Consider the following 20,520-nt stretch of genomic DNA (forward strand, 5'->3'; position numbering starts at 1 on the left):
TGAAATTGTATAAATAGGGGAGAGTCCTTAGTTAATTTGTAAATAATCTAAATTAGAAAAAAATTAAAAAAAAAAAAAGTTATATTTTTTATTTATATTTTAATTAAAAATGTATTTAAATTTAATAATATTATAAAAATAAATAAATTGATTTTATTATAAACATAGTTATAAAAGTAACTTTTTTAAAAAAATCATTAAAAATTTATAATAAAAAAATATGATATATACAAAAATTTATATTAAAAAGCTAATGGATAATAATCAATGTTCCTGTATTTTCTATAATATTTTCTACCTATTTTATTAATTTTTCGTTAATATAATATTTCAATTTTTTTAATAATATTTATGAATATTTAGATTTTAGGCTATTTATTTATTGTCTTCTTTTTCTTGATTTTTGCGTCTCCTTCTTTCATCTTCATCTTCACTATCACTTCACTATCAGTCAGTACGCTTAGCCAAATCCAAATCTGGTTTCCGCGTTTCTGCTGTCTCCTCAGGTATGTTTGTTTTGTGGTTTCTCGTTGGTGTTGATGATTTCGAAAACAATCGCTGCGATTTGTTCAGTATTGACGATTTTGAAAATGTATGTCTAATGGATCTGGTGTAGCCATGGCTTAGAACTTTTAATTTTTAATTTTTGGTGGTTTGTTGGAGAGATTCTAATTTTTTGGCATATAATAAAGGTGAAATTTTAAGAGACCAACGTAGATGGCTTCTTAGATCCCTTTCAAGTTTGACGATCTGAAAGATATTGCATTTGTGGATATTTTTTTGTTTTGAAATTTTCAATTGATAATGGCTTCCATGGCTAGGTTAAACTTTTTAAATGTTGCTGAATCTCACTCTTCCTCGGTAGATTGAACCTTATATCAATTTGAAGAACCGTTCATTGGTTTATACTTTATATAGAATTTGGAATATGGCTAAAAAAAATGTAGTATTGTAATTGTTAATTTTATGGTCGAAGCATGAGTATGAAAAATATATATTAAAGGTGCATTTTGTGGGCGAATTAAAAAAAAGAACAAGAAAATTTAGGAGATTCGGCATTTTTGGGGAAGGATGATGGAAATGAGAGTCATTGTTAGTTGAGAGAGGGAATTGAGGATTCTCTTTAATTGGATAGTATTACGTGCCACTTCCTGTTTGTGAAATGTAATTGATATTTTTGTCGAGATCTCCGATTACATGTGCTAATTTGATTGTATGTGTGAACAGTCAAATGCTCGTGAGGAAGTTGTATAATAGAGATAATTGCAGCATTAATTTCTGTACCTCTTCGTCTTTTTACAATTGCAGATTGTTGGGAAATGGCTACACACGAACATGATCACCCTTATGTCCCAAGAGACATGAAATTGCCTGGTTATATGCCTCCGTTTCTTCCCCAAGACACAATTGTCGGAATCTATGGTGCTGCTTCATTGCTAGTCGTCTCCATTATGTGGATATTATCAGGTCTGCCTCTAACCTTTTCTTCCATTTTGATTAGCCCAAAGCTTGGCTAAGAATAATTGAGTCACTTTTATATATGGTAGGATAAAATTTTATTAAGATCACAAATTCAAGTTTGAATGCACAACAGTTGAATATATATATATATATATATATTGTTTATATGCACGTTAATTTGTTTAATGGGTCAGACATTTCACTTAGGATGATGTCGTGAAGGATTATAATTTGTCCATCATTTTTGTTAAGATAGGCCGATGTCGTAAGATCTCGAAAGGTGATCGCCTACTAATGTGCTGGTGGGTATTTACCGGCCTAACTCACATGGTTCTCGAAGGATACTTTGTCTTTTCTCCCCAATTCTACAAGAAGACAACTCCCCATTACCTTGCGGATGTTTGTGAGTTCTCGACACAACCTTTCATCAATTCAAAGAAAAGTTTTATTTATTTTAACCAAATTGGCGAAAACTAAACTCCCCAGGGAAAGAATACAGCAAAGGTGACTCAAGATATGCAGGTCGAGACTCTGCTGTAGTTGCTGTTGAAGGAATTACAGCCGTTTTGGAGGGCCCGGCGTGTCTCCTCGCAGCGTATGTAATCTCTATAACTCCGCATGCACAATTTCAAGATTTCATTCATCTCATCGTTGTGTGTTTATATATACATTTTTGTTTTATTGATAGAAACATATATTTGGTTTCTAAGTGTCGTTTCTTATCATTTTGATTCTTTACTTGGACTATATTAGGAAGTGGTAATGTATCTCACTCGTCATTTTCCAAAACGTAACCATAAGTTCTACGCGTAGGTTTAAGATTGTTAGCGTGAGTGAAATACCGGATATGGTTTTCTTAAAAACTCAAAATGATAAGTATCAAAATTTTGCATCTTTACCTATTTTTTTAAATTTCCACATAACACCCATAAACACTTCAACAAGGATTGATCCTTTGTGTTTCTTTGAAGATTTAGTTTGAGTTTTGTATATAAATAATGTTTGATGAGATATTTATGCGAGGAAAAATTTTATATTTTTTCGGAAAATGCAGAGTTCAAAATAGTAAAATTTCGAAATCGCATTTCTCAGGTACGCCATTGCGACGAAGAAGCCATATGAACACATACTCCAAGTGGCCATCTCCTTGGGGCAGCTCTACGGCACAATTGTGTATTTCGTAACATCTTTATTGGATGGCGATAACTTCGCTGCCAGCGCATTTTATTACTATGCATACTACGTTTTTGCGAATGGATGGTGGGTTTTGATACCCTCGATCATCACTGTCCGCTGCTGGAAAAAGATCTGCGCCGCTTACCAGGAGTCCGCCCCCGTTCAGACGAGAGCCAAGGCTAAGGGAAAGGCAAAGACAGGTTAGTTGAAATCGACGATCCTGTATTCTTACTTAAAGCTGACAAGCTGGATTTAAGGTACATTAAAAATAGTCAGACTAGCTCTTACATAATGAAGAACAGAAAATTTGTTGTCTGAACTTGGATCGAAAATGGGTAATAAAGGATTATTCTTGAAAAGAATTGTTGGATGGTTGTAATTTAAATTTTTGAGTAAATTATATTTACATATTCTCTCTCCACAAACTAATATCCTACTTCCCTGTTCACAAACTAATATTCTATTTTTTTTCTATTTGGGACGATACAATAATTATTGTCTTATATTTTTTTATTTTTTTAACAAAAAATTCAAATATACTTTAGAACAATAGAAATTGGGCGGAATAAATATATTTTCTATCGTGGATTAGGGTGTTCATTATACTTGAATTTATTTAAAGTAGATAACACATGAAATTCTACATATACATACAACACATGCAGAAATATATACAAACATTTGATCAAGGGTGAACATTAGCAGCAATGGTGTTCATCTTGAAATACAAATACCTCAAAGTGTATAACAATTTTCCTCCAGCCAAGGTTTTCAGAAAGCGAAAGCCCGTCGACAGTTTTTCGCGGAGCAAGAAGCTGATAAATACGACTACGGCAAAGAGTTCAGACGTACCATTCATGAGAAACAGCCCGAAAAACTGATGTACGTTGAGAGGGCTCATCTCAGGCGAATCGCTGTCCTGAGAAAACATCGACGACTGGCTTTTAAGCCATTTGTTCTCCATTTCAAGAAGCTTTCCTTCTTCTCTAAGCTGAGATATTGCTCTCGACATCTCATGAACCAGCGGCGATCCTTTAGGGAAAGCCTTGCATTGTTTGTAAATTAATGTTAGAATTGATAAAAACTTTTGAAACTAGGAGGCGAGCTCGATGGAAAGATTAATTACTTACAAAGCCGAATCCACTTGTTTGGAGCGAGGTTTTAACCATGGCAAACTCGCGAGGATACCTTGCGACAAGTGTTTTTATATAAGGAACTTCTTCAATTATCGCGTCCACTCCGCCATTTTTACCTCCTTTCCTTAGAGCCTCGTAAAATTGCTCAGGATACTCATATGGGTTGAACCTGTCTTTGCTGAAAATTGTATTGTCTCTAACAATCAAGCCTCGCAAAAAAGGAGTGCCTGTGTAGCCGATATACTGACTTTTCGATAACTTAAATTGTGAAACTGTCAACAGCGAACTCAAATTCGCAACATAGCTCGACGTAAGTATCAGGACAACGAAAAGCCACACACCAACAACGAATCTGGAGACATTACTATGCAATCTTTCTCCTGCGAAAACAGAGTTTAAAAGATTCATACAACAAATGTTCGTTTTCAAAACATAAATTCAATTTCACTTAGTGGGGATCGAAAAAAAAGCTTAGTCTTGGTTGATTCTATAATATATAAATAAATAAATGATACGTATTTCTTTAAATTTAAACTTTTAATTGCGATGATCATGCAACATGGTATCAGAGTCGAGTCGTCTGTAAATCCACCTTGCGTATTAGTTAACTTCATAATATATAAATAAATAATGCGTGTATCTATAATATATAAATGATATGTATAATTTTAAATTTAAATTTTTAGGTGAGACAGTTATTTAACACTTACCGTGAGCATAAACAAGAGTTGAGACAGCAAACCACAATGCAGCCCCGATTTGCTGCGCAATAGAACCTTGAAACTCTTCATTAATACGGTGCTCGATAAGCCAGATAATGAACCCCGTCAGAACAAAAGAGCAAGCACTCGCTATCCAAAGCTCCATACTGAGTGGCTTCAAGAAAAACCAAGGGTCATTGTCGAGTTTTACCATGACTCCCAAGCCTAGTTCTGTATAAGGCACCGTGAAGTCGACATACATAGACCTATTCGAAAGTATAGTTAAGTCCCCCCCGGCAGCATCATAAGTCTACACCAACAATGAATCGAGTATCAATCTAAGTCACTTGGAGATAAAACAAAAAAAGAAGCAAAAATAAAGGATAAACGTGCATGATAATTGCCAATTTGTATTCCATTTGTTTCGACCAATTTGAATTGCATAACATATCAAGTCTAGACGACAAATAGCAATGTTAACTCCAGCAGATACGTAGAATTCTATTATTTTTCTTTTTTTTTTTTTTTTCAAGCTAAACATATTCAAACGGCTAGAAGAGAAATTTACCCCAAGATAGACCTGATGTACGAGGTCAGTGTAGCTACTATTGTCAAACGGAACATATTCAGGGGATATCTTATCAGGCAATCTGTCAAGAGCTGCTTCGAACACGTCCATACAAAATCCCCTATAAGTAAATGCATTACTTTCTGGATCATACTCTGTGTGTATCAATTCATAGAACCTCCCTTTCGATGGGATCCCAACTTTAAAGCTTTTTCTATTCATATGGATCGACGAAGTTTGTGGAGCTGTGGATGAAAGCCCCGGCCAAAAGATAGTTTCAAGAGTGTTAGAGGATAAATTGTCGTGAGAAGATAAACTCTTAGTGAGACCATAAGTAGACGTCCAGAAACCTACCTGTCTCTCGGCTTTGCATAGAACATTTAGTATTTCATACTTATCTTGGACTAATTTCTGATATTTAAGCCGAAACTCACCAGCTAATCCGGTAAATTTTCTGCTCATGATCGCACTCAAGATGGATCGACCACTATTTGAAACTCTTATTCTAGAAAAATCCAACTGTTTTGTTGTCGAAACATTAACATGATGTTCAGAGGTTTGTGGTACTGCATTTTCAACTGCCTCTGCTAGAGCCCAAGCGGCATCGTATGCCCATAGACCGACTATATTCAGCTCCCTTATTGTCAAGTTAGATTCAATAATCTGTTGAAAATCCATTCTCCATCTTGAAGTTAAATTTTGGAGCTTAATCGACTCTGGAACATAAGTTCTGAAACCAACTACTCCTAGCATCGACTCGCAGAATGAAGAATCCTGAGGTTCCCAGAAATTCATGGCCTTACTAGTCAAGATCCACGCAGATCCCTCGTTCATCATCCCTAATAACTTCGCATTTACAAATACCCGGGAAGCCAATGAGGGCGAAAAATGCACCACAAAAATAGAAGCATTGATTGCTGTTAGCATATGAAGCTCATTCCTGATTTGATCATCTGTGGCCTGAAGAGAAATGGCTGCTCGATACTTAATCTCCAAGTTATCCTCCTGGAATATGTTATCTATATATGTTTGGGATAGTCTTGCATCAGCGGTATCCTCGTACAAATACACGAAGCTTTTCCATTTGAAGTGTTTAATAAAGGAAGCAATGCCATGGAACTGATTGATCTCATCTTCACTGACTTGAATAAAATAGGGATGATGTTGATGATGGGACGATGGCAATGAAGAAAACGATAAGAGTGGGACTTTAAATTTGTCCCCCAGCATCGATAGAAACAACTCTTCACTTGAAATTTGAGGTATTATGATTGCTTGGACTTCAACATTCTCCAAAAGATCAAGGGCTGCATCATCAGGAAAACATAAAGAGGACGTGTTCTTTTGCGAGTTTTACCACAAGTTTTTTTATTCATTTTTTTCTCGAAAATATCAAATTAAACAATTACTTTTTTTTTATATTATACTACAAATTTATTTTATATTCAAAACATCACATCAACTTCTATTTATATCACATCAAACAACTGTTCAAATTCAATTTTTTACTAAACCCAAAAACTAACACCCACAAACAAACACACCCTTTGGGTTTCACAATGAGGAATATATCAAGGGCATGATGGGTCTGTTTACTATTGTCATTAAGGTGTTATTTTGAAACTCCACTTTTGTCCTCTATTAGTGACTAATGTATAATTAACTATATTCTAGATCAGGGCTATTTCAAATAGGAATAATCATTTCAAATGATCCAATCCATTCAGACAGAAGGTTAGGATGTTTTGGAAAATTTTAGTAATAGTAAAAAGTTCAATATTCGATAAAATTAAAAAAATATTTGATATAATGTTTTACAAGAGGAAACTACCTCCGTCCCATAAAACCAGCATAATTTGTTTTTGTCTCATTGTACTTGGTATTAAAAATATATTTATATTTGTATAATTTATTCAACAAATATAATTGTATTTGTATTATAAAAGCAATAGAGGTATTTTTGTCATTTTTCTCTTGATTTATGCTGCTTATTGATATAATAATTAGTATTCAAAGACCAACATGCAAAAAACTATAGGACGAAGATAATATTTGATTTGAATTTTTTAAATTGAAAAAAATTACTGTTGATTATAGTACAAGAAGTTTAAAAAATGTCTCTATGTAACCGGGAAATTGTAATCCTATAGTGAACATCCTAAATATGTAGTTCAATATAATGAATATACTTCCAAATTCAAGAACCAACTCATAATTGGAAGTCAAATAATGAATCAAGTAAGAATTGACCACTATGTAACAGCATTTGTACTGAAAGAAATGAGCAACATTATGAAACATTCAACTCCATTGATCCAAAATTATACAACACTTTGTTTAATTTATTGCGTAAAACCCCCTCGTATTAATGTAAAGTTTGCACGAAACACCATTTTGTCCAAAATTGATGTTCGGTTTTATATAAAGACCTAAAAATTAGGCAAGTTTTATACAAATAAAAACGTAAAATATTTTAAATAATTTTTTTTGAATAAAATAAATAAATAATTGATTAATCCTTCATTTTATAGTTTTTTTTTTTTTTTTTTTGAGACAAATAGGTATTTGATTTTAATAAAAACTATAAAAATAAACGATTTTATTTATTTTATTAAAAAAATTATTTAAGATATTTTAAGTTTTCTATTTGTATAAAATTTGTGCAATTTAAGTCTTTATATTAGAATCGAACATCAATTTTTGGACAAGAAAAAAGGGTGTTTCGTACAAATTTTATATTAACACAAGTGAATTTCAAACAATAAATAAAACAGGTGTTTTGTGCATTTTTACTGTAACAAAACTTGGAAAAATAATACGGGTGCAATAAATCAAGAACTCACCAGCAGCAACAGATTGCAGAGAATCCCCCTTAGAATCTCTGACATGAAGAGCAATCCTAGTTCTGAACCCTCCATTGAGGTTGTAAAAGTCCCCCAAAGCCATGGAAATGAAGCTACTTACGACCTTCCCCTCCCAGCTCGATGATTCCATGTCTGCAATCAGACCAATGTTGATAATCCTCTTACCATCATCATCATCATCTTCTGGAGTCGAAATTGAGCAGTCAAGAAATCCAACCAACACAACATACAAAACTAAGGTCTGAATCCTCATTGCATCTCCAACAATCAAACTGCATTGCTTCAATCAATAAATGATGGTGAATTAACAGAGTCAAGTTGCAAGTCAAGTAGAGAAATTCGCAGAAGGTTCGTGACCACGGAAACAAGAGGCTTGACAAAGTCAGCACAACATCCTTTATCTCTCTCAGAGGCATTTTGTCGAACACATTAGACGCGATGTTTTTGGTGGCGCTTGCAATACTCAAAATCGCCTCCTGGTTTCTTAATCTTAACCACCAGAGAAGGATGATCCCGGAGGGCCCTCATAGGTCTGCAATTTCTTGTATTGAAGCAAATCAATGGATGAAGAATCTCAGACGAAAAATTGGACAGTGAGATTGACTATTGCTCTCATATAAATATAAATATATATATATTGAGACTCAACCCTTATAATTTTAGTCCCCAAATTCAGTTTTATTTGTTGTTTAGAACGCCGGCGTGGCTGGTTGGATAAGTGGATTTTATTTTAGTTTTTTATTTTATTTAATTTTATTTAATTAAGCTAAATAAAAAATTTAAAAAAAACAAATAAAATTTAAAATAAATTAAAAGAATAAAATAAAATCTACGTGTCCGCTAGGTGTCGGTTCACCTGACGGACTATTAGGCGTTTTCAGCGCCGAAAGACTAAAACAACGAAAATTTTTCACTTATAAAAGTAATTTGCAACAAACTAAAATAATAATGAAGTGGAGGTAAAGAACTAAAAAAAAGTTTACCATAATATATTATATTCAATTACTCCGCCTTAGCTATTAACCTTCATTTTTTAAAGATATTGTTTATAATGATACTGAAATGAAATCGTTTTGTCATTTACAAAATAATGATATTATTTTATAATTTAGTAATTGTACCGTCTAACCTAATAAATATCATTTTAACTTTCAATATATTGTCATTACTTTTATACTCTCTCCGTCCCACCAGAATTGAACCCTTCAAGGGACATGGTATTTAAGGTAATAATGTTTTAGTTAATAATAATGAATTACGATATTATGATATTTTTAGTTAATAATAATGAATTACGATATTATGATATTATTTTTTTATGTAATTAATATTTATAATTTTAAAATAAATTTAATATATATGATTAAAAAAATTAAAATATATATTTAAATATTTAAAAGTTATATAGCAATTAAAAAATATATGCAATATGGATATCATTTTGTAGAGAATAAAATTTTTTATAATATAAGTAAATAAAAAAAATATTTTTGTTTGTTTATAATTAACATAAATCAATTTTATAAAAGATGTGTAATTTTAAATATAGATAAAAATATTTATGTTTTTTTTTTATGAGAGATATAAATAAAGGAATTTTGAGTAGATCCCATGTCATTTATGGTGTTGTATGTTATGTAGTTAATTCAGTTGATTTATATTTGTTAAATATATTTTTATATAATAATTTTTACCAAAAATATAAAGATGTCAAGTGTTACGGGACAAACAAAAATGGAAATAGTATCAATTATAGTAGGACGGAGAGAGTATTATATTATAGTAAGAAGAATATTTTTTTTTTTTTATTATAAATCAGTATAATACTAATATTAAAAAATATACGTACAAAAAACAAATAATTCTCTTATTGTGGGGCCGGAGGGAATATCGAAACTTATAGTATTTACCTACAAAATAATCTTCCGGTAATTTTAATATTACCGTACAACAAATAATAACTTCTTTTACTTTTTACCGAAACTACTTAGTTACACATTTTTTGTGTTTATCTAATTACTTTTGTATTAAGTTTTAAATAATTTTTTCATAATATATTTTTTAATTTTTTACTTGTTCTACTTCCATACTTCTTTTGTCTACTAAAATTATTTTACTATTACTTATGCATATTTAACAAATAATAATTAATTTATCATTATTTTTTCACTTATCATACCATTTCTTCTATCAATTTTTAATAAATATACCATAATGTGCCCACTTTATTTTTTAGCTACCTCATTTTAATATTAAAATATGATTATTTTTAGTTTCCGTGACCATTCAAACCTATATAATTTATAGGACGGAGAAAATATTATTCCTTAATTTCGTAACCAATTAACAAAATAAACATAAAATCCTAAACGGAGAGAGTATATTTTAAGGATATTGAGAAGAGCTTATACTATTTTGCGAGGATGACTCCCGATTCATGATTAAGCACATTAGTAGGAGAATTTTGCAATATTAAGCGATATAAGCTCCAACTCTTTTCGAGGATCAATTTTAATTAGTATGCATGTAAAATTGCTGAATTCTTTGAACTTTACAAAAAAAATTCCAACTTGTATTGTATTGATGGATTTCATTTTTTTTTCTAAACTTTTGCAAATTTTTGTTTAGTTTATTTGCAGTCTTATATTTGTTTGTAAGTTTTATTTTTCTTTAGTTTTTATAGAACTGTCTACTAGTTTTTTTTGTTTTTTTTTTTTTTTTTGTAGTTTTTTAATTTTTAATTTTTTCTGTATCGATGGATTTGTTCGATTTTTTTTGCAGTTTTTACAGTGTTGAAAAACTAATTTTGGCATATTGAATACGCTGCAACAACAATATAACAAAGATAGAATAAATTTTGTGTTACGGAAATTCCCAGGAAATCAAGATGAGACAATCAAGAACATAAGAATTTGGTAACCCAATTCGATCACGATGATCTACGTCTGGGGGCGCTGCAAAGCCAGGAATTCACACATGTTAAAAGTGAGAATACATGGATATTTATAGTATAATCCTTTGACAATAATATTCAAATCATATCTCTAAAATCTAAAATATAATATCCAAATCATATCCTTAAATTTTAGGATATAATCAGGCTTCATATCCCAATATTTTGGTATTTTGTAAATTGAATAGGAAAGTTTTAAAGCATATCAAAGTTAGTCTAATCGCATTAAAAACTCATTCAATGTAGTATTTTGGGTTGTACAAATGGCTTAAAAATATTTGAAATTATTTGGGATGTTTGTGTTTGGTCAAGGTTGTATATATCACCAATTTGTCTTTTAACGAATAGATTGGAGAGAAAAATATTTTTAAAATAAAAAAGTGTTTGAGTGCTCACCACTTCATAAAAACTCATTCAATGTTGTATATTTTGGGTTGTACAAATGCCTAAAAAAATTTTGAAGTTATTTGGGATATTTGTGTTTGGTCAAGGTTGTATATATCACCAAATTGTATTTTAGCGAATAGATTGGAGAGAACAAGTATGGAATGATCGAGAAATGGGCTGAGTGCATGCCTGGCAAGAATAAGATCGAGAAGAACCATCTTCTCCACCGCCAATATTTTCATTAAAGATAAAATCATGGCTGTGAATTTTTTCGTCTTTGAATAATTTTTTTATCTTTACAGGTATACATTGTTATCACTTTTATTTTGTATTTATCTCGCTGACAAAATATATCTTATATGTTTGCAAAAGTCGCTATTTTTGTCCTTTGGCCGCGAGTGACATTCACACCATGTGCGATCATGCGTAGCCAAAGGAATGAAATAGCTACTTTTGCAAATATGATATATTTTGCCATGATATATATAGGATCAAAAAGTGATAAATGGAGTATATATCTTGAATATTTTTTACAATTTTCTCCACATAACTATTTAATATATATGATACATGATGTATTTTACTTCTAATGAATCAGGACATCTAGTGCAAATTGTCTGTATGATCTTTATGGTCTTTTATTAAGTGAAATAATTATTGAATATAATGTTTTGTAGCAAACTAAGTTGTGATGTTTTTTTTTGTAGAAAGTTTAAGAGATTAAATATGCATAGAGTAATTGTCTTATAGTTGAAGTTTTCATATAGGTAATTGTCTTCTACTTGAAGTTTTCTATAAAGGTCCCATAAATAAATATTGTGTACTTAATATTGGGATATGAGCATATAATATATTTTAGGGTAAAGTATATGTCTTTAGGGCTGGGATCAACGGATCCGGTGAAGTCAGAATGATGCTATTTGACTGGATCAACATGTTATAAGGGTGATCGTTAATATTTATAAGCATAAATCAGCATATTTATAATACAATATATATTATATTATAATTAAACATATGTTATCTTATAATTCAGTATGTAAACATACGTTGATTCTAAAAAAACACACCCTAAATTTGTTTCTAAATTCAAAAATTCGGCTGCAGACCTTGTGCTGATTCGGCCAAGTCAATATATTGCTGATTTTCCTAGATCAACATATGTTATAGCGATGATCAGCATATGAGTCGATCCATGTCCCAAAAATTCATATTATCATAGTTATTAGTACCATTTTTAGTTTTTTTTAAAGGAAAATCTTATATACCCCTCAGTCCCATAACAAAGTATCTATTTTTCCATTTTAGTCCGTTCCATGATAAAATATTCATTTATTTTTTAGTAACTGTACTATCTACCTAACATTACAAATTACAACTTATAATATATTAGCATTACCTTTATATCACACATACTAATAAGGTTATTTTAGTCATTTCTACTTTATTCCTACTACGTCCCAATATAATACTAATATTTCTAAAACTCCGTACAAAAAATAAATGAATATCTAGTTATGAGACGGAGGAAGTACTATATTTAACACAAAAATGTATATTAGAATAGGCTTCGTGTCATTCAAAATAGTAATTTCCTTTTCTAATTAAAGAGAAATAATAAAGAGAAAGATGACGGGTTTTTTTTGTTTTGTTTTATTTTGTTTTTTATTTTTATTTTTATTTTTTTGTCAAAACTTAAACTAAAGAAAAAAGAAATCACTAAAGTATTTTTCATAATTTTCCAGTTTAATTTCCTTTTTCTTTTTTTTTCTTTTACTTTTTATTTTTGTTCTATTTAATTATAAAATTCTGTCTTTTAGAGTAAGCCAATTTATTTATTTATTTATTTATTTATTATTATTATTTTATTATATCCAATTATTACTTGCTTTAGATTTGCTTTAGTGATTTTTTTTTTTCCTTTAGTTTATGTTTTGACCAAAAAACACAATAAAATTACTCCTTCTCTTTCTCTTTTTCTTTATTATTTCCCTTTAATTAGAAATTGACATTATCATTTTTAAATGAAACGAAATCTATTCTAATATACATTTTTGTGTTAAGGTAAAATATAGAATAGTATAAAACTTTCTTTAAAATAAATTAAGAATGGTACTAATTACTATGATATAATATGAATTTTTGGGTGTGTTCTTTTGGGTTTGACTTTTTTTTTTTTAATTGAATAATGATTTTCTTATAATATTTTATCAAAAAAATAATATATTTTTTCTAAAAATATCGTGATAGTTGTAAAGTAAAAAACAAAAATCACAATCCAAAAGAATACAGACTTGGTTTCTATATTTGAAAATAACATCCTATCCATCAAATTAGTTCAACTTTATATTGTAATATATGTCATTTTTAGTTCTTAATTAATGGACTTAACAATAGTGAAAAGGCTCTGGCTACATAGAAATTTTTTATACTATTCATAAATATAATTTTATTTTTTTAATAATAAATTACATCAAATACACCCCCACATTCAATTTTGTTACTATTCTCAATTTTTTTTTTTCAAAATTTCAAAACATATATCTACACGAAGCCTAATAAGTGTTACATGGAATAAAATTGCACTCTAATAATATTATATCTATAAAAACTTTAACCAATTATCTTTTTAAAAAAATTATAATTGAACTATAATTCGATGAATGCTAATTTAAAGACATATACTTTACCCTAAATATATCATATGCTCATGTCCCACTATGAAATACACAATATTTATTTGTCGAACCTTTATAGAAAACTTCAGCTATAAGACAATTACTCTATATAGAGACCATTGTATACATCTATGCAAACACAAATATATATACACTCTTCTTTCATATATTCTTACCAATATTGTGTTCTACAATGACTCAACGTATGTTTAGTGATGCCTTTATCCCTACATGGTATGAGATCCCCATAGCTAAACCCCATTTGAGCGAAGGTATCGAAGAAAATAATCTTGATCCCGATGAAGAAAATACAAAATTATGCGATCTTTGTAAGCTTCCTATCTTCTCAACTCCTTATGTTTCTAAGGAGGACAATGAGGGTGCTCGAATCCTAATTCACAAATGTTGCAATGAAGCCCCTCCCACTTTAATCGGGCATTCTTTGCACGTGAAAAAGCTTGTCTTATACAAGCATGTTTCAAATTCGTGCGAAAATTGTAGTAGGATGTACTACGATGGCTTCTTCTACCAATGCCCCGAGAAGGATTGCGAATTCATTCTAGATATGCGGTGTGCCACAACAATCAAAGTTGTACATAGAAGCCACAGACATGAATTGATCTTCTTTCGAAGTAGAACAAGTAAGTTCCTTTGTGGGGCTTGCGGATTTGAGCACGAGGGAGACTTCTATTGCTGCGATCTTTGCAATTTTTATTTGCATCATGATTGTGCTTTACTTCCAAATATCATTCTGCATAAGAACCATGAGCAGCATCCTCTCTGTATTAATTATGACACTTCCATGGAGTTCCTTGAGTTTAAAAAGTCCCATATATGCTCTATTTGTGAGAAAGAATTATCCGCTATCAATTCGGGAATATATATTTGCACAAAATGCAACTACAACATTCACATCAAGTGTGCAACTTCCGACCCGACCCATTTTCACCAAGGTAACTCAATTAATTATAGATTGGCTCATTTTCTTTGTTTTTCTACATCAATCATTTATGATTTGTCTCGTTTTAGTTTGAATTTGCATTTTTTTTTATATGCATTTTGATTTAAATAGTATCCTTTTTCTTTATTGAAAATCGTATGAGTTGAATAGTATTTTCATTTCTTGAAACAAAAAGAAAACAAACCCAATGTTATTTTCATGGCTATTTTTTTTTCCTGTCATTTAATTATTCACTTATTCTTTAGCAATATTAAATACATTCTACATGTTAAGTTTTTTACAAAAACATGACATCCAACAATTATTTATCTACGAAAACTCTCAATAATAATTTTATAACTCACAATTTTCTTTTATGATATATATATACTCTCTCTGGTCTGTCAAATTTATATTCACTTTCTTTGTAAAATATAAATGAGAGCATAAATGTGGCGAACGAATGAAGTATATATTAATAACAACTTATTATGTAGTACCAACTCGAGATACAGCTGGTGGACTTACTCATTTGCCGATGCCTAATGAGCATACGAGCTTAATACAATGCTTCTTGGAAGGGAAAAATGATATGAGCGACAATGGAATTAGTACTGAAAAAGATAAGAAAATATTCAAAGACCAAAACATTCACAGCCATGATTTGATCTTTCATGAAAAATTTGGTGATGGTGATGGTGAAGTTGGTTCTTCTCGATCTTATTCTTGCGGAGCATGCACTCAGCTCATATCTCGATCATTCTATACTTGTTCTCAGTGCGAAGATTTCTACCTTCACAGTTGTTGCGTTAGGCTACCTTCACAGTATCAATTTTCGATAATGCATACATCTGAAGGTTGCAAAGATAAATCTCTTATTCTCCGACCAAATCTTGAAAGAGGTTTCTTCTTTCGCAATTGGTGCAGAGGTTGTTTTCGATACTGTAATGGATTCTTCTATAAGTGCGAGATATGTGAGATCTACTTGGATGTGTGTTGTACACTTTTGCCGAAAACAATATCCTACCAAGGGCATGGAAAGTCTCACATTCTTTTCTTGTTCTACACTTCCTCTTCGACTATTGGTCGCGCTTGCCACTGCTGCAACGAAAACATTGTACAGCAGTTGTTTTATCGATGTTGCACATGTTCGAATTTTGAAATACATGCCCTTTGTGCCCTTTTCCCGGAAAGTGTTTCGCACAAATTAGACAGGCATCCGGTGAAGCTATCCTTTTCGAAATTTCCATCTGTTATAAATGAAGATCGAGACTTCTGTGAGATTTGCGAAAAGGACATGGATAGAGAACGTTGGTTCTATGGTTGCGAAGAATGTGGTACCTATTTTCACATGAGGTGCCTTCCTCGTGTTGGCGAATACTCGATGATTATATTTGGAAGAACAATTCGTGTGGAAGGGCACAATTGTCCGCTTACTTCTATTCAAATACTTACCAGCTACAACTATGTGTGTAACAGATGCGAGGATATCATTCGAGGTCGAGAGGAAGACGGGATAGCATTTGAATGCACAAAATGTAGCTACTTGTTGTGCTTTGATTGTGCTAAAAGAAATCGTTACGTATGAGATGATTTGTCTCGAGGATTTCATTTACTTGATTGTCATATGAAGTTGTTAATGTGTTAAGAGCTTGTTTTGTTTTTGTGTTCATTACTTAATTACATTTCTATCTGACTTATATATATATATATATGTGTGTGATGGGACAAATACTCGTCAAAGACGCTATCCAAGTATGAATTATCCCATTGTGTGAATAAACAGCACCTTTGTGTTCAGACCAAAATACTCGATAATCCAAATGTCTGATCACGATCTTCACTGTTCATAATTTACTCCACGATGTCCCCAATAACATACTCGAATTCCAGTATGATCCAACGGTTAGATCTTCTTATTTGATATCAACACTGAAACTGGTCCGACAGAATCTGAGAAGGAACAGAGCTCTTCGTGTCTATATCTAAACTTGTGATGTTCCGATTCCAATCTCCACCGTTCTGAATGTAGAAATATGAGTAGCAAACATTCTAAATAAATTTGAGGACGATTCGACGGTTAGATATTCGTAGATCGTCATTTTACGAAAACTGCGCACATGATGAGGAAGGTGGCGGCTGCAACTTTCTTACCCACTTTCAAATCCTTATCCACGATTCTCCATATATGAAGTTACCAAAATGCCCTCCATATTAAGGAAAATTAAGTCAACAAGGTAGTCCTGTTTAATTATGGTTGCCTTTATTTTTGTACTCTCTTAATTTTCTTCTTTCATATTGTTGACGTATATCATCTTATAATTATTGCAATAATTATTTTTTTTTTAAGAGATTTATAGTATTCTAATAAATTTATTAGGTAATTTACATAATTGTATAAATATGTACAAATTTTTACAAATGAAATATAGAATTCATTCTCGTATCCTAACTAGCCACAGCTAACATATCGAATTCGTCTGGATTGTTTGTCACTTTTTTGTTATATTTTGTAGATTTTCAGGGTTACATATTATCAATGCTACCACCATTGTGTTCCCTGTCCCGAGTCAATTCCGGCCGACGAACACCATCACCATCGGCAGGGGCGGATGGAGGTGTAGAAGAGTGGTGGCATGTGCCACCGGTGATTTTATCTCCCCACAAGAATATTTTTATGATTTATTAAGGGTGTGTTTGTTTGGAGGTTTGAATTTTGAGTTAAATTTGAATAGTAAAATTTTGAATTTGAATAGTTGTATAATGTCGATGTGATATTTTGAATGTAAAATTGATTTTTAGTATAATATAAAAAATAAAAAATAGATGTTTGATTTAATATTTTTGAGAGAAAAAAAAAATTGAATGAATAATGTATTTAAAATCCAATCCCAAACGAATACACCGTAGGTTTTCTACCACTAAACAATTTTAATGCCCTCAATTATTAGTGGACTTTAACATTTGAAATTTAAAATACCATTTTTATCCAAATAATTAAAATCTAATCCAATTAAAATAACAAATCTATATTTTAAAATATAAATAGGGTAAATTATATAACATCCTTCTAGTAAAAATGCATAAAACTTTTCGTGTTTTATTTATTGAGTGAAACCCGTTGTGTTAATGTAAAGTTTGCACGAAATACTCTTCTTGTCCAAAACTAATGTTTGATTTTAAATAAAGACTTAAATTATGCAAGTTTTATACCAATAAAAAACGTAAAATATTTTAAATAATTTTTTTAATAAAATAAATAAATAAATAATTGATCGATTATTTATTTTTATAATTTTTTGTAAAAAGTAGATAACAATTTATCTCAAAAAACTATAAAAATGAAGGATTAACCAATTATTTATTTATTTATTTTATTAAAAATATTATTTAAGATATCTTTTATTTGTTAAGAGTTGCCAAATTTAGGTTTTTATTTAAAACCAAATATCAAAACAACAAAAGTGTTTCGTGCAAACTTTACATTAACATAAGGGAATTTCACGTAATAAATAAACCATTTTGTGTATTTTTACTAAAACACAACGGGTGTTAAATAATTTACCCATATAAATCTATAAAAAATGATATTTTAATAATATTTTACTAATATTATTTTGCATATTATCAATAATAATTTATTTTTGTAATATTAATATTAATTTTTAATATATTTTATTTTTAAATTATTTATTGTCACCTGTAAAAAGAATTTCTAAATCCACCACTCGTCCAATGAAGTTTTCAGCGCCTTCGCTACTGTGTTGGGAGAAATTAAGAAAAAGGAGAGATTTTTTGAGATATATATACTACAATAATGTGATACATCTCTCCTTAAATATCTAAAAATATAACTTCGAGATTCAATAAATAGACGAAATGATTCACAAAATTCAAAGATTTACCCGGAGTTCATGGAGATAAGTCGGAAAGAATGTTATACCTCGATACTGAATCTATATCTAAAAATATAACTTCGAGATAACTATTCAATAAATAGACGGAATGATTCACAATATTCAAAGATTTACCCGGAGTTCATGGAGATAAGTCGGAAAGAATGTTATACCTCGATACTGAATATAGATTATATGGATTAAATAGATGTTAACAAATGTGCACATATAACTCACAATTGTATTTTACTATATATATTAATAACAAATAATGCAGTTCCAACTCGAGATACAGCTGGTTGTCTTATTCAGTTACCTACGCCCGACGAGCATACGAGACATGTGATATTGCATAAAATTTCAAAGTATGTACTAAAACAATATTTGGATTCAAAGCTAACGTTAGTTGTAAATGCGCTTAATTCTAAAATTATACTAAATGAAAAGGATGAAATTTCTTAAATAACCTTATTTTTTTATTAAATTAATTCTTTATTTTGTAATTCTATTTAGTAAAAATTAGGTAACAATTTGTTTCCAAACTCGAATATGAATCTTTAAAAGATATACATACATATTCTTATTAACCGTTGATCGAGTCTATCACTCAGAACTTCTTAAGTGATCTAGTTTGCAGGCTATTGCGTTTTTATATATGTAATTGTATCACACAATTGCAAAATAAAGTATTAGTTTCTACACCACAAAAAAAAATTGCAAAATAGAGTAGTTCAGTGAGTAGGATCGTCTCCGCATGGAACATAAATGATTAGAACACTCGGTTAAATATAATTATACTAATATATATAAGGGGGGTTTGATTTATCACACTAATTTTGAGAAAAATAAATTCACTCAATTAAATAAAATAAAATGCAAGACGGTATACCAAAAAATAATTAAACTAGGCATAAATTTTCTGTTCGGGATATAAATTTTGTTTATCGACTAAAAATAATTCATTTACTAGTTGGATAAATTGGCTATAATTGATCTATATGTGTTCACAACCAATCTTTCCTAGCTTTGTCGATAGCTAAGGTACAACCGTTAGCTATTTTCATAATCTTAAGTACGACCGTAGTTTTACTGATTCGACAGTTTTAAGTACTAGAAAGACCCAATTCAATTTAACAAAAGTCCTATGCGGATTTATTTAAAATTCATTCTAATTCTTCCCTAGAGAATTCTTCCTCTAGGTTGCTACACCAATTCGAAAATTACACAATTACGAGTGTCAATCTCCAATTTAGTTACGAAATCTCAAATCGACACGTACGCAATAATCAATTTAAGATTTCTAAACTCGTAAATTAGAATAATTAGAATTACCCAATATCAATAAACATCAAATTCAACCAAAATCAGGTCTCGAAAAAATTCAATCCTGAACATCAATTCCTAGAAATGAAATTACTTGGAATTTATAGAAATTGAAAACACAAAACAATTGAAAAAGTTCATTATGTCTTCAATTCTTTAGAAATAGATAAGGAAGAACAATACTAGAATAGAATAGAAGAAGAACGCCCCCAAAAGTCGTCTGCAATCCTCCTCCAAGTTCTCTCTGTCGTGTTCTCCTTTCTCCCTTCTCCCCTTCAAGAAAATGATGTCGTGGTAGAACGTGGTAGTCCCTTCCTCTCCCCCTCTTCAATTGCAAATCGTGTCTCTTATTCTCCATCTCAAGATCTCCTTTGCAATTAAATTCCAAATATTCTTTATATTGTCAATTTACCTCAGAGAGCTTTTTGTAAATTCCA

At 30.5% G+C, this 20,520-nt stretch overlaps 3 protein-coding genes across 4 annotated transcripts; 2 read left to right on the top strand and 1 right to left on the bottom strand.

Moving 5' to 3' along the window:
• The first annotated feature begins 383 nt into the window (after positions 1-383).
• Positions 384-2,999, top strand: LOC127253588 (probable 3-beta-hydroxysteroid-Delta(8),Delta(7)-isomerase). The gene is made up of 5 exons (XM_051278242.1): positions 384-506; positions 1,309-1,467; positions 1,718-1,864; positions 1,948-2,056; positions 2,554-2,999. Exons 2-5 carry the CDS (start codon positions 1,320-1,322, stop codon positions 2,840-2,842), a joined length of 693 nt encoding a protein of 230 aa, XP_051134199.1. The 5' UTR covers positions 384-506; positions 1,309-1,319; the 3' UTR covers positions 2,843-2,999.
• Positions 3,000-3,259: 260 nt separating this feature from the next.
• LOC127253914 (glutamate receptor 1.3-like) lies at positions 3,260-8,515 on the bottom strand. Its single transcript, XM_051278722.1, has 5 exons — positions 7,886-8,515; positions 5,043-6,349; positions 4,484-4,784; positions 3,768-4,153; positions 3,260-3,682 (listed from the first exon to the last, which is right to left on the bottom strand). Exons 1-5 carry the CDS (start codon positions 8,157-8,159, stop codon positions 3,323-3,325), a joined length of 2,628 nt encoding a protein of 875 aa, XP_051134679.1. The 5' UTR covers positions 8,160-8,515; the 3' UTR covers positions 3,260-3,322.
• A 5,574-nt stretch (positions 8,516-14,089) lies between these two features.
• LOC127253597 (uncharacterized) lies at positions 14,090-16,549 on the top strand. 2 transcript variants are annotated; one of them, XM_051278252.1, is made up of 2 exons: positions 14,090-14,877; positions 15,362-16,549. In XM_051278252.1, the coding sequence occupies exons 1-2, from the start codon at positions 14,118-14,120 to the stop codon at positions 16,450-16,452; spliced, it is 1,851 nt and encodes a 616-aa protein (XP_051134209.1). In that variant the 5' UTR covers positions 14,090-14,117; the 3' UTR covers positions 16,453-16,549. The 2 variants fall into 2 exon arrangements, with proteins under 2 accessions (XP_051134209.1, XP_051134210.1); XM_051278253.1 differs by having other exon boundaries at positions 15,380-16,549.
• The last annotated feature ends 3,971 nt before the right edge of the window (positions 16,550-20,520 follow it).

The sequence above is a fragment of the Andrographis paniculata genome, unplaced genomic scaffold (genome assembly GCF_009805555.1).
Source record: "Andrographis paniculata isolate CXL003 unplaced genomic scaffold, ASM980555v1 Contig51END, whole genome shotgun sequence".
Taxonomy (NCBI): Eukaryota; Viridiplantae; Streptophyta; class Magnoliopsida; order Lamiales; family Acanthaceae; genus Andrographis; species Andrographis paniculata.

Bases quoted from the DNA above. Each gene is read 5' to 3' on its own strand.
- LOC127253914 (XM_051278722.1), bottom strand. From the start codon at position 8,159: ATGAGGATTCAGACCTTAGTTTTGTATGTTGTGTTGGTTGGATTTCTT. The intron at 4,785-5,042 runs GTAAATTTCTCT...TTGTTGGTGTAG, and splicing joins TACATCAGGTCTATCTTGGG to ACTTATGATGCTGCCGGGGG. The intron at 3,683-3,767 runs GTAAGTAATTAA...AAACAATGCAAG, and splicing joins AAACAAGTGGATTCGGCTTT to GCTTTCCCTAAAGGATCGCC.
- LOC127253597 (XM_051278252.1), top strand. From the start codon at position 14,118: ATGACTCAACGTATGTTTAGTGATGCCTTTATCCCTACATGGTATGAG. The intron at 14,878-15,361 runs GTAACTCAATTA...CTTATTATGTAG, and splicing joins CCCGACCCATTTTCACCAAG to TACCAACTCGAGATACAGCT.
- LOC127253588 (XM_051278242.1), top strand. From the start codon at position 1,320: ATGGCTACACACGAACATGATCACCCTTATGTCCCAAGAGACATGAAA. The intron at 1,468-1,717 runs GTCTGCCTCTAA...TTGTTAAGATAG, and splicing joins CATTATGTGGATATTATCAG to GCCGATGTCGTAAGATCTCG. The intron at 2,057-2,553 runs GTATGTAATCTC...CGCATTTCTCAG, and splicing joins CCGGCGTGTCTCCTCGCAGC to GTACGCCATTGCGACGAAGA.